Consider the following 14,125-nt stretch of genomic DNA (forward strand, 5'->3'; position numbering starts at 1 on the left):
ACCCTAATGGAAGGTCCAGAGACTTCTTGCATTGTCATACACAGATATACTGTGTATAAGGAAAGGATTATGGAGTCAACAATCCTGGAAAGTTGGGCCAAGCTTCTGTTTCCATGTCTGTCCTGCAATGTTCCCTATCTGACTAGAAGAATATGAAAAACAAAAAAAACTTTGCAAGTCTTCAGTAGGTGATACCTTTTTTAATGGCTAACTCATAATGATGACAGAATATGACGTTTCGAAGCTTTCCTCTGAGCTTCTTCTTCAGATATAACTAAAAGACACTTTCTAGAGGCTGCATATTTATAACTGGACACAGGGCTAGAATTACAGGAGGGAGGGGGGGAAGAGGCTTATTACTATATACTTATAACAACAAACAATCAATTGCCAGATCCCTCAGTTCTTATCTTAATGGCTGTCTTAATGATGTGTATAAAAAGACATAAACCCACGTGAGATGTTCATCCCATTGTCCAACGTCTGGAATAGGGTCATGGCCTTGTACTCATAAATCAGTCGCTGTTTCCTTGATTTAAAGTTCCCTTTTAAGATCAAGATTTTCATGTCATTGGTGATATTATGATCTTCCTGGCAAAAATGACTTGGCACGGGAAGATCAGTTCTCTGTTGTTTGATTGTATGGCGATGTGAATTAATTCTCATTCGGAGTTTCTGACCGGTCTCTCCAACATACAGATTTTCAGTGGAACATTTGGTGCAAATGATCAAATACACCACATTAGGTGTGTTACAGGTGAACGTACCTGGGATTTTATATTCCCTGTTTGAGTTTGGTATCTCTATCCTGTCAGTGGTCAGTATGTGCGGGCAGGTTTTGCACCTCTTCTGTCCACATGGAAATGTTCCTGTGTTAGTTGGAGGTGACAGTGAGCTGCTAATAATCATATTCCTGAGGTTTGGTGGCTGTCTGTAGCATAGGAGAGGGGGGTCAGAAAATATGGATTTTAGACGATTGTCTTTTTGTAGTAGTGGATGTAATTTGCGTGTGATTCCTCTCAGCGTCTCCAGGTGGGGGTTGTATGTGACAACCAGGGGTACCCGAGTGTTCTCCTGTTTGGTATTGTATTTTAATAACTCTGATCTTGGTATCCTGGTGGCTCTGGTGATTTGGTTATCAACTGTTCTTGGATGGTAACCCTGCCTCAAGAATGTGTTTTTGAGGCCCCCAAGGTGTTCGTCCCTATCTGCAGGGTTTGAACATATGCGATGGTATCTGATGGCCTGGCTGTATACAATGGAGTTCTTTATGTGTTTAGGATGAAAACTATCCCATCTTAGGTAGGTAGGGCGGTCAATTGGTTTCCGATACAGTGATGTCTCAATTTTGTTGTCCTGTATCTTGATGACTGCATCCAGGAAGTTTATTTCGGAGAAGGAGTGATTGAGCGTCAGGTTGAAGAATATGGACATCAGACCTGTATTGAGTTTATTTAATAAACCGTATGAGATCATCTGGAATTGGGTCTCTTTTGTAGCTATAACAGTCTCTACTTTATAAGGCTTCATGCACATGATCATACATTTTGTCTATCATTGTGAATCTGTAAAATTAGGGACCCATCCAGTTCAATGGGCCAATAGACATAGCCATAGTTTTTGAAGCTTTGTGTCCAGGCCAAATTGAAAAACTTAAACATATGGATTAGGTCCTATAGCTGTCCGTACTTCCAACTCTGCCAATTCATTTTTAATGTATGGGGTCAGTGAAAACCACAGAGGATAAAAGGATAAGTTTAGAATAGGGTTGAGCCGATCTTTGAGATTTCAGGATCAATTTTAAAATCCGATTTCCGATCATTTTCCAGCCGATCCCGATCATGAAATTTGCTCGATCGCCGATTGGAATCCGATCTTTTCTGATCCCAATCGCTCAACCCTAGTCAATGCTTCTCTATGGGAAAAGTCACTTTTAGGGTTGAGACGATCTTGAGATTTCAAAACCTGATTTCTGATCATTTTCCAGCCGATCCTGTTCACGATCGTGAAATTTGCTCAATCGCCGATCAGAATCCGATCTTTTCCAATCCCGATCGCTCAACCCTAGCTTAGGTTGTTTACACCGTGTAGCCACTCAAATTCCTTCAAACTAAACTCATCGCCTCATCCCTTTATGGGACTTACTTTGGAAAGTCATAATGGAATAGGAAAGGAGCTTCAACTCCTTTTGATTTTGATACAATTATGATACAAAATTTTGAGGAACAATTTTCAATTTTTTTTTTCATATAGTGCATTACATTCACCTGGAAACTGTAGCCCTGACCTAAAAAACCAGAAATAAATGATTACCCCTACTAGGGTTGAGCCGATCTTGACTTTCCAGGATCGAATTTGAAATCTGATTTCCGATCATTTTTCATTCGAAAATCCCAATGCAAGTCAATGGGATTTTTTTACTAATCGGAGATCGGATTTTAAAAACAATCCTAGTCACTACACAATAAGAATCTAACAATTGAAAGCTTTAATTGTTAGAATCCATGCTGTGTAGTGATTAAAAAATCCCCTGGCTACCTAAGTCCCCCCTGTTGTCTACTTACCAGCTGCCACTACTGATCTGCAATGTTCACCCCCCCTTCTTCTCTCTACTGCGCATGTCTTCAGAGCATCGTATGTGCCCCCACCTCCCAGGCTAGTGTTACAGTACCCACCCACCATCTCCTAAGCCACAAGCCTTGCCTTCTTCCTAGGTCTGTAACAGTAACCTGAGAGCTAGGGGCGTGCACGGACCGAGAGGAGAACAGACGGGGAGTGGCAGCGGTAAGTGGACTTGTCTATCGACTCTTTATTGTATACTCAGTTCTGCTACATCTGAGATGTATAGGAATTTTATTGTTTTATTTATTATGCTTACATATATAGCGCCATCATATTCCTCAGTGCTTTACAGATATTGTTAGTCACTGTCCCATATAGGGCTCACAATCTACATTCCCTATCAGTATGTCTTTGGTGTGTGGGAGGAAACCGTAGTACCCGGAGGAAACCCACGCAAACACGTGGAGAACATATAAACTCCTTGCAGATGTTACCCTTGGCAGGATTTGAACCTAGGACTCCAGCGCTGCAAGGCTGCAGTGCTAACCACTGAGCCACCATGCTGTCCTTTCCGATCTTTTCCGATCTTTTCCGATCTTTTCCGATCCCGATCACTCAACCCTAATCCCTACCCAAAGTCATAGCTTAAAGCTCCGGGATCCCACTTCATTGTGCACTGCACACATCACCTTGGTACTTACTGGTATTATGATCTTCACGATTCCCCCATTGATGTTTAGTGTTATTTGTATCTTCATGGTTTTATGCTTGGATACTAATAAACTTGTTCAGTTTGATACTAGTAAAGTGTGGAAGTTTCTCTTTGTGACTATTGGTCTATGTTCCTCCATACTTGTAATGCATCATTGGCCCCTCATATATTATTCTTAATCCTTTGAAGTCTTATTGTATAATACCTTTGGTAGACAGATTTCATCTTTTCCATCCATTGTGATAGATCTGACTGACTATTTTCTGCATAGCTTTCTTCATCTCATTGTTCCTCAGGCTGTAGATAATGGGATTCATCAATGGTGTCCCGACTGTGTACAACAGGGATTTGTATTTGTTGGTACTGGATGTGTTCTCATCAGCCGGGATCATGTATACTGTGATTAGGGATCCATAATATACGCAGACAGTGATCAGGTGGGAGCTACAAGTGGAAAAGGCTTTTCTTCTACCATAAGCTGAAGAAATTTTAAGGATGGTGAAGAAAATACAACAGTAGGTCACAATGATAAAAACAAATGGTAAAAAAATAACGACAATGGCAGCAACATTGTCTTGCAATCTCAAACTCGTCGTATCTGAAGTGGCCAAATCCAATATGGGACCAAAGTCACAGAAGAAGTGGTCAATGGAATTCAGGCCACAGAAGTTAAACTGGATAAGAATAAAGATTTCACTAAAAGATGACACATTGACTAGAACCCACGACCCAATAACAAGCAGGAGACAAAGATCTGGACTCATCAGTGAAGAATAACGTAATGGATGGCAAATGGCCAAATATCGATCATAGGACATGACTGCAAGGAGGAAACATTGAACAATTCCAAATATACTAAAGAAATACAACTGCAATACACAGCCCCAAAAGGACAAGATGCCCTCCTCAACAAATATCATGTCCAACATCACGGGGACAATGGTGGTGGTGAGTAAGACATCAGCTGTGGATAAATGTTTCAGAAAGTAGAACATTGGGGTCTTCAGGTGGTCAATAGTGGTCACTAATAGGATGATCAGAAGGTTTCCGGCCAGTATAAATATGTAAGTCAAGAGGAACACGATGAATAGAAGAGGTTTGTATTTGTGTAGACCTCGGAATCCAAGAAGACGTATCTGAGTGACTTGTGTCTGGTTCTCCTCACACATCATTTATATTATGATAAAATTCCAATGAGTTGCAAATTTAGCTGGATATCTAAACAAAAAAAACTCTGGATTGTATCATATGAAAATACCACCATGTAGTAGAGGACAACTTACTAATAGTCCCCTTAGAGTAGTCACAAGAGTTCAGGGGTATTAATGGCCTTCTTCATGTGATATATACGTATTGCTGGGTCTTCGCGTGTAACTGCTGATACTTCTCAGATGTTGAGGTTTTTATAGTGTCTGTTGAACAAGGAAAATCCCCCCGGGATCCTGAAATAATGATCCTAATTATAAGTGGATGAAGCAAACAGATGAGACTGGAGGTTACAGTAATTGATAGTTTGTTTGTACTTTGGGAGATGCTTGTTATGGCCGAATATTCTCTATGTAATATCAGACTGAGCAATGAATAATACAGACGTGTCCTTCCTTACATTGACTTCTGATTAAACATATCCCAGGTTGACTGGCCTGAGATGACAAACTTCTTATGTCCCCCTAAGTTGGTCATTTTGTGCTACTGGTCTTAGGAAACCTAAAGAGGGAGGGGTAGACGTTGTTGGAGGTTCATTTATTTGTATATTTATTTAATAAAAGCTATGTTTTATATCTATGGTTTGTAATTGTGGGTACCCAGTTTGTCCATCATGTGCCTTATTACTTTTATTTTATTCTAATTTGGGGATTTTCAGTTGTTCAAGGTGGAACACAGCAAGCCTTTTACAGTACAGCAAAAAACTGTGAATTATCATCCACTAATACCTGCACTTATATGTTCTAACAACTTTTTCAAGGTGTTTATTATAAGGGGCTCATTCACTGTTCATTCAAAGCATAACATTACAGGCCATTTCAGTACTACCATGCCAAAGAATGGAGGATTATGTAGATAATCTCATTTCCCTTAGTTCAAACAACAGCACAACACATAGGGTATTCCTGCCCCCGTGTGCTGTCAGGACAGATTGAACTTTTTCAACTTTCCCCTTTAAGAGGTCAGGGAAACCTCCTTCTCCCTGTGTTAGTTATAAAGTAAAGTAAGACATTCCGAAAAAAATATTCAGAACATATAGAAATAGAGCTTTTCGGGAGGGTAGCTTGTGCTGCTGTTTGGACTAAGGGAAAACAGATTATCTACATAATCCTCCATTCCCCTTAGATGAGACTGGAGGTTACAGTAATTGATAGTTAATTTGCACATTGGGAGAAGCTTGTTATAGCCTAATATTCTCTATGTAATATCAGACTGAGCAATGAATAATACAGACGTGTCCTTCCTTACATTGACTTCTGATTAAACATATCCCAGGTTGAGTGGAGTGAGATAACATAAACTTTTTATTCCCCCCAAAGCTGGTCATTTTGTGTCACTAATCTTGAAATTTCTAGAGCCAAGAGAAATGGCATATTCACACATCTGAATAGAAGTTGGCAATAAGTTTGTGGTGCTCGTATTCCAGGCTGTTAGTGAGGTATACTGAACAGAGAAGGTTTTCACATTCATCAGGGACAAATCTGGACCTCCACATTGGAGCCATGGCTCTCCCAGACCACTTTATGGAGATGCTGCAGATATTGATGCAGTGTTATGGTTAGGGGATCCCTGACCACGGATTGGCCCCGGACTGATAACTTCTCAGTACGGTACAGGAAAAACATATATAAAAACCAACAATAATAAGTACGAGCAGTTTGGACTTCTAGTGTGGATCCTCCTACACCCTGCCTCGCACAACTAGAAGTAGCCGTGGGCCCGACTAACTTGCCTGAAGGGGCACGAGCACAGCCGGAGAAGTAGCTAACCTGCAAAGGGAAATAGAGCCCCTGTCTAGCTTCACGTTTACGAAGGAGAGGCAGATACAGAACAAGCCCCCCACGGATGTCCAGACTTGAACTAACGGTGAACGTGAGTACACAAAAGCATAGGAAGAGAATAAACGTGAAACACAGAATAACTGAACTAAGCAAGGGATAGGGAAAAACAGAACTTAGGATCACACACAAAAAACCCCTACCAAAATTCCAAACTTCCAAACAGAAAAATACCTAGGGCTCGCTGCGCCCGGAACACTATGTCTGGATACAAGCTCAATACTTAGCGAACCAGTCCTGTGTGAACAGGAGCAAGAAACTGAATGGGCCAGGATGCAGATGGAGCAGCTTTAGACAACAGACATTCACTAGGAACAGACGTTTAAGACCGGCATCAGGTAGCATGTGCAAGAACCTTATATAGTAAGAGAAGGCCTCGCCCATGGCCTGTAAAGTATTCAGCACTGCAGAGAACTTAACCCCTTCAGAGGCCAAGACACACCAGGCACTGATCCACCAGGCCACTCACCACGTGAACCACGCCCGAGTGCCAGAGCAGAAACTGCATGTCTGGTGTGAACATTCCCCTGCTGTGCATCAGGTGGTTCACGCACTGAATGCCGTCCGGACACTCTGCGCCTGAACCTAACAGGCCGAGACTGCTGAGACTGGGTCATAACATGCAGAGCAGTAGTGCCAACATTGGCATTCTGGCCACGCTTCACTATCTGCCCACAGATTTGATACATGGACATGGTCAATCCCTCTGGGCGCTTAACAAAAAACTTTCACACTGCGAGTAGGTGATTTTATCTTCAATATTCTGCACTGACTGACTGCTACCACCACTTCCTCCTTGAATTTCTGCACCACTGCTTTCTGGGCAGGTAGGGTCCTGCGAAGCGTGTGGTCTACCTCTGGGCACATATTGCTCTTTACCTCCCACTGCTACCACCCTGCTGACTCATGGTCACACTACCGATTTGCCTCTTCTGCTGCTGATGATGAAGTCACCCAGCTCCCAGTTGCGTTTGGCTACATCGTCATCGACTACTGACTTCAGGTCACTGATGTCCTCCTCAATGATCTCTTACACTCTATAAGATATGGAGTATTAATAGGTGGCTAGAGAAATAGCTCTAGGAACCAGAAAACCCCCTGGTGGTATAGTAAGGAATATAAATAGAGGAAGGGGAAAAAGGTGGCTGGTGCCATGTGAAGGCACTGACATCAATGGATAGGAGGAGTGAAAACGAGGGCGTCACTATGCTCTCCCCTACTCCCACCTTCCCGCTGTACTCAATGGATCTCAGGTATTGTGGGGGAAGGGGGTGGCGGACTTGGGGTAGTGGCAAAAGTAACTGACATACCTCGTAGGAGAGGAAGGAGGAGATTGCGATCCACCTCCTCCTGCTCCTTCTTGTTGTGCCGATCTTCCTTGTGCCACTCCACCGAGTCCGTCCCCTGCAATAGCTGAGATCCATTGAGTGCAGCTGAGAGATGGGAACGAGGGAGGGAGTAGTGATCCAGAGATTATCCATTGGTGTCAGATGTCAGCATTTTCACATGGTGCCATTGTCCTTTTCTCCTTCCTCTATTTATATCCCTTACTATATCACAAGGAGGTTTTCTGGAAGTGAGATTTAGGACCAGTGATGCATTAAGTGTCTATTGAAGGGTCCCAGGTTTTCATTAGAATAGCCTATAAGGTATAAAAGTATATAAAAAAATGCAAATATCCCCCTTTCCTTAGAACAAATAGTGGGGATAAAGGGGTTAAAATGTAATTGTTCTGACCCACAGAATATAGGTGGCCCCTCTGACAGTGCAGTGATAAATCTCTGCAGAAGGCTGTACGTGCTGCTGATTCTTGTATGTTATTGGTTATGATATATGTGATAAATAGGAGTTAATCCCAAGTGTCTTTTTTCAATATTTATTTATATTAGAAAAAAATATGTGGGGTTAGCCTATTGGCTAATATTACAGGGGGGTTTCCATCTCCCTCTCTCAGCAGTATTGCCTGCTGTCTCTTCTTCTCACTTCCTGTATTCTTCAGCAAGCTGGGGGAAGTTGGTGTGACTGCTTGATGGACACTATAAAGTAGCACCATATAAACTTCACCTTTGACATGAGTGATTATTTATCATGATTACTAGAAATCTATTATAAACACAGCTCAAATAATATGCACAGTAAATGTATTTTACAAAGAACGGACTCAGTGTTATCTTTGTGTTCACATAAGGAGATAACGAACACAAATCATGAAACCGTTACCAGCAAACTGATTGTCCTGACCACAAAGTTGTAAATAATAGTGATAGCACTTAGCCCCTCCCCCCTTCCCCCATCCCCCAAAGGAAAGTGTCTCAAATCATCCATATTCCTTATCAGATACAGGAAGGGCTCCAAAGAAACACTGTGTAAACAAGGTGAGGAATAGTATCACACTGCAGGCAAACAAAGCAGCATTGATAAAACAATGTATTTAGGAACACTCTTGAATTTACATAAGATAGCAGTATAGTAAGGATCTTTCAGATACCCCTTTAAACCCCACCTTAGTCATTTGTTCTGTCAATCAAACAACAGTCATTACTAAGGAGGTAATAAAGTGCTAAAAAGGGCAAATAAAACTTCCACAAACAACTCTCTTCTGGAAGTTCTTATGCACCAGAAAATGAAGCTAGTGCACGGACTCCTAAAGTTACATATTGACTTACTTTCATTGTGACCTGGGGTAAACCAATGACTCTGAATGTGTAGCATCAGTGGTGGAGGGGGCAGGAGGAGCTCAGCACTGCCCTGATATTCTAATGAATCAATTGATTCCTGCATTCACAGCTGGCACCACTTAACAATTCATTTGAATAGACAGGCAGTTATATTCTTTATTGAGTCATATTAAACACTTCTCCCACATGCCTTCTAGGTCTTAATGTTCAAGTATTTTCTCTTCCACCATCTCATTGCTAGAGCCATACCTTGGGCTTATTTTTGTCTGTTTCAAGAAAAAAAAAAAAAAAAAAAACAACTCATAACATCAATTTTTGGGGTTTATGTAATGAATTGTACAAATTTGAAAAAAAATAATGTTTAGATTGGTATGAAAAAATGTTATTATTTATTTTTCTTGATTAGATTGATTATGTCAGTGTTATGGCCATATAAGAATAATCCTTTGCATATATTTTTTTTCTGATGACAGGGCTCGGTTTTGCAGGCTGAGGATTGTTTTCATGGGTAGAATTATGGGATACATATGACGGATCAGTGATGTTTATTTTGGTTCTCTTTTTCCTATGGCCTCGGCATTTTTGCATAAATATTTTTGCATACACATGTTAGTTACATATTAGACTCATGTGAAATACATATTGTAGAGTCAATACCTAAAAATATGGAACTCTAGACAAAGACTCAGTAATAGCTGCAATAAAGAAAGGTACATCAAAGATCATTAAGGATTAAATTTACATTCTACCGGACTAGTTGGTGCTCGAAACATATACACTGTCACCCTACACTCACCGGCCACTTTATTAGGTACACCATGCTAGTAACGGGTTGGACCCCCTTTTGCCTTCAGAACTGCCTCAATTCTTCGTGGCATAGATTCAACAAGGTGCTGGAAGCATTCCTCAGAGATTTTGGTCCATATTGACATGATGGCATCACACAGTTGCAGTCGCAGATTTGTCGGCTGCACATCCATGATGCGAATCTCCCGTTCCACCACATCCCAAAGATGCTCCTCTATTGGATTGAGATCTGGTGACTGTGGAGGCCATTGGAGTACAGTGAACTCATTGTCATGTTCAAGAAACCAGTCTGAGATGATTCCAGCTTTATGACATGGCATTGCATTATCCTGCTGAAAGTAGCCATCAGATGTTGGGTACATTGTGGTCATAAAGGGATGGACATGGTCAGCAACAATACTCAGGTAGGCTTTGGCGTTGCAACGATGCTCAATTGGTACCAAGGGGCCCAAAGAGTGCCAAGAAAATATTCCCCACACCATGACACCACCACCACCAGCCTGAACCGTTGATACAAGGCAGGATGGATCCATGCTTTCATGTTGTTGATGCCAAATTCTGACCCTACCATCCGAATGTCGCAGCAGAAATCGAGACTCATCAGACCAGGCAACGTTTTTCCAATCTTCAATTGTCCAATTTCGATGAGCTTGTGCAAATTGTAGCCTCAGTTTCCTGTTCTTAGCTGAAAGGAGTGGCACCCGGTGTGGTCTTCTGCTGCTGTAGCCCATCTGTAGCCTCAAAGTTGGACGTACTGTGCGGCGTTCAGAGATGCTCTTCTGGCTACCTTGGTTGTAACGGGTGGCTATTTGAGTCACTGTTGCCTTTCTATCAGCTCGAACCAGTCTGGCCATTCTCCTCTGACCTCTGGCATCAACAACGCATTTCCGCCCACAGAACTGCCGCTCACTGGATGTTTTTTCTTTTTCGGACCATTCTCTGTAAACCCTAGAGATGGTTGTGCGTGAAAATCCCAGTAGATCAGCAGTTTCTGAAATACTCAGACCAGCCCTTCTGGCACCAACAACCATGCCACGTTCAAAGGCACTCAAATCACCTTTCTTCCCCATACTGATGCTCGGTTTGAACTGCAGGAGATTGTCTTGACCATGTCTACATGCCTAAATGCACTGAGTTGCCGCCATGTGATTGGCTGATTAGAAATTAAGTGTTAACGAGCAGTTGGACAGGTGTACCTAATAAAGTGGCCGGTGAGTGTAGGAAGCAATACTAGTCAATATTTCCATTCAGAAGATCAAGACCAAATATCACAGTATAAGAATTATTTTGTCCTATGACCCCATAGATGTAGCACTCAGTATTTCCTTAGTACAGGGCTGCTTTAACCATAGGACCAACAGTGCACTTACAGTCCTGCATTTAATAGTTCCGTCCTACTTTTCTGTGCCGTCCCTGTGGGGGGCCAACAATATCTTTGGAAATTATATATGATAAATTACATGAAGTGGGGTTTGAGATTACTTGTCCTTCCAGTCAGAGATAAGTAGTTTTGTCTCATAAAGGAATTGGTTAGACTAATTACATGGAAACGCTATGGGCTGTGTACTATTGAGACTTTAAGCAAAAGATCAAAGAAGAGAAACCCTTCTTTAGTTGTTGAGGAGATGGAATGTTAATGAATCCTTATCTAACTAATTGTCTTCAAGGAGGATGTAAACACAGGATTTCTATAGCCTATTGATTGTTAGCCCCAAGGCTAGAGTGGTCTGACCAACATGTGATCATAATCTCTCTTGCCATGATATATGCAGCTAGGCTTTGTTTCATGAGAAAGTCCATCCCAGTTTGGATAGTAATAATGAGATGGAGATTACAGTAGGCTTTAGGCAATGGTCAAGGCTAGGATTATGTTACCACTCCACATCCAATCATGTTATGCCAACTATGTTATGTTATAGTCCAACCTGCTCTTGTCTGCATTGTATTAAATACAATACACAACAGTTGTGTCTGTTCACCCCTGTCTATACAATAATTAGAAGATAGTCCACATACTTTTTGTCATTGTTTTATTATAGTCAGCTATGTGATACTCAGCAACAAATTGATTCATAATCCATTGAGGTCTTATTGTATCATACCTTCAGATGACAGGTTTTATCTTTTCCATCCATTTTGATAGATCTGACTGATCAGTTTCTGCATAGCTCTCTTGATCTCGTTGTTCCTCAGGCTGTAGATAATGGGATTCATCAATGGTGTCACTACAAGGTACAACAAAGAAATATACTTGTTGATATTGGATGAGCCCTCATCGGCTGGTACCATATATACTGTCATCAGGGATCCATAATATACACAGACAGTAGTCAGGTGGGAGCTACAAGTGGAAAAGGCTTTACTTTTACCATAAGCTGAAGACATTTTAAGGATGGTGAAGAAGATACAACAGTAGGTAACAATGATAAAAGCAAATGGGAGAAAAATAATGACAACTGAAGCAGCAGTATCTTCTAATCTCAAAATAGAAGTGTCTGAAGTGGTCAATTCCAATATCGGACCAAAGTCACAGAAGAAGTGGTCAATGGAATTCTGGCCACAGAAGTTATATTGTATAAGAACAAACACCTCATTTGATGTTGCAACATTGACAATAAACCATGACCCAACAACAAGCAGGAGACAAAGATCTGGTGTCATCAGTGAAGAGTAACGTAGTGGATGGCAAATGGCCAAATATCGATCATATGACATGACGGCTAGAAGGAAACATTGAACAAGTCCGAATATACTGAAGAGATACAACTGCATTATACAGCCCCAAAAGGACAAGATGCCCTCATCAAAAAATATCATGTCCAATATCACGGGGATAATGGTGGTGGTTATTAAGACATCGGCTGTGGATAAATGTTTCAGAAAGTAGAACATTGGGGTCTTCAGGTGGTCAATAGTGGTCACTAATAGGATGATGAAAAAATTTCCGACCAGTATAAATATGTAAGTCAAGAGGAACACAATGAATAGAAGAGTTTTATATTTGTTTAGACCTCGGAATCCAAGAAGACGTATCTGAGTGACTTGTGTCTGATTCTCCTCACACATATTTTATATCCAGATAAACTTTCAGGATTTTTTCCACAATAAATTGGAAATTTAAGCAGATATTTATCTAAACAAAAAAAAAAAATCTGGATTGTATCATATGAAAATACCACCATGTAGTAGAGAACAACTTACTACTAGTCCCCTTAGAGTAGAGTCACAAGAGCTCCGGGGTATTGTCAGCCTTGATGTGATATATACGTATTGCCGGGTCTTCGAATGTAACCGCTGATACTTCCCAGGTGTTGAGGTTTTTATAGTGTCTGTTAAACAAGAAAAATCCCCCCGGGATCCTGAAATAATGATCCTAATGATAAGTGGATGAAGCAAACAGATGAGACTGGAGGTTACAGTAATTTATATTTAATTTGCACTTTGGGAGAAGCTTGTTATGGCCGAATATTCTCTATGTAATATCAGACTGAGCAATGAATAATACAGACGTGTCCTTCCTTACATTGACTTCTGATTAAACATATCCCAGGTTGAGTGACCTGAGATTGCTTAAACTTCTTATGTCCTCCTAAGCTGGTCATCTTGTGCTACTGATCTTAGGAACTCTACAGGGGGGGGGGGGGGGGTAGACAATGTTAGGGGCTCTCTTATTTATTTATTTAAAAGCTATGCTTTATATCTATGGTTTGTAATTGTGGGTACCCAGTTTGTCCGTCATTTTCATTATTACTTTTATTTGATTCTAATTTTGGGATTTTTGGTTGGTCAAGGTGGAACACAACAAGCCTTTTACAGTACAGCAAAAAACTGTGAATTATAATCAACTAATACCTGCATTTACATGTTCTAATGGCTTTTTCAAGGTGTTTAATATAAGGTACTCATTCACTGTTCATTCAAAGCATAACATTACAGGCCATTTTTCAGATGTCGCTGGGTTCATCAGACACAACTCTTAGTTGTCTTGGCCCGGAAGCAGGCCCTGTGCCCTCAGGTGTCCTGAACCTGCCTCTGTCCTTTTCTTTTCCCTCAGATAGAGAAGTACTCTATGCTGAGGGCTCAGATCCACTATACTGTGAGGATGATCTACTACTGGAAAGTCATTAGCTAGTGCCCAGCCAAGATCTGAAGGAGACATCTGCCGCTTCCTCTATTAGGTGGAGAAGTAATGATGAGGAGAGTGGCATGGGAACTGTGTTGCAAAGGGTCAGGCTCCTGGTTTAGAGACCACTGAGGAGGATATCAATGACCTGCAGACATTAGTGGATGACGATGCAGACAATTGCAATTGGGATGACTGC

The 14,125-nt window shown here is 41.2% G+C and overlaps 2 protein-coding genes across 2 annotated transcripts; both read right to left on the reverse strand.

The window, feature by feature from the left end:
* Positions 1-3,495: 3,495 nt before the first annotated feature.
* Positions 3,496-4,446, reverse strand: LOC142204350 (olfactory receptor 1f45-like). The gene has a single exon (XM_075275663.1). The coding sequence runs from the start codon at positions 4,444-4,446 to the stop codon at positions 3,496-3,498; it is 951 nt and encodes a 316-aa protein (XP_075131764.1).
* A 1,409-nt stretch (positions 4,447-5,855) lies between these two features.
* LOC142204351 (olfactory receptor 10A7-like) lies at positions 5,856-12,869 on the reverse strand. Its single transcript, XM_075275664.1, has 3 exons — positions 11,954-12,869; positions 7,629-7,751; positions 5,856-5,923 (listed from the first exon to the last, which is right to left on the reverse strand). The coding sequence occupies exons 1-3, from the start codon at positions 12,867-12,869 to the stop codon at positions 5,856-5,858; spliced, it is 1,107 nt and encodes a 368-aa protein (XP_075131765.1).
* Between the last annotated feature and the right edge of the window lie 1,256 nt (positions 12,870-14,125).

The sequence above is a fragment of the Leptodactylus fuscus genome, chromosome 5, assembly GCF_031893055.1.
Source record: "Leptodactylus fuscus isolate aLepFus1 chromosome 5, aLepFus1.hap2, whole genome shotgun sequence".
Taxonomy (NCBI): domain Eukaryota; kingdom Metazoa; phylum Chordata; class Amphibia; order Anura; family Leptodactylidae; genus Leptodactylus; species Leptodactylus fuscus.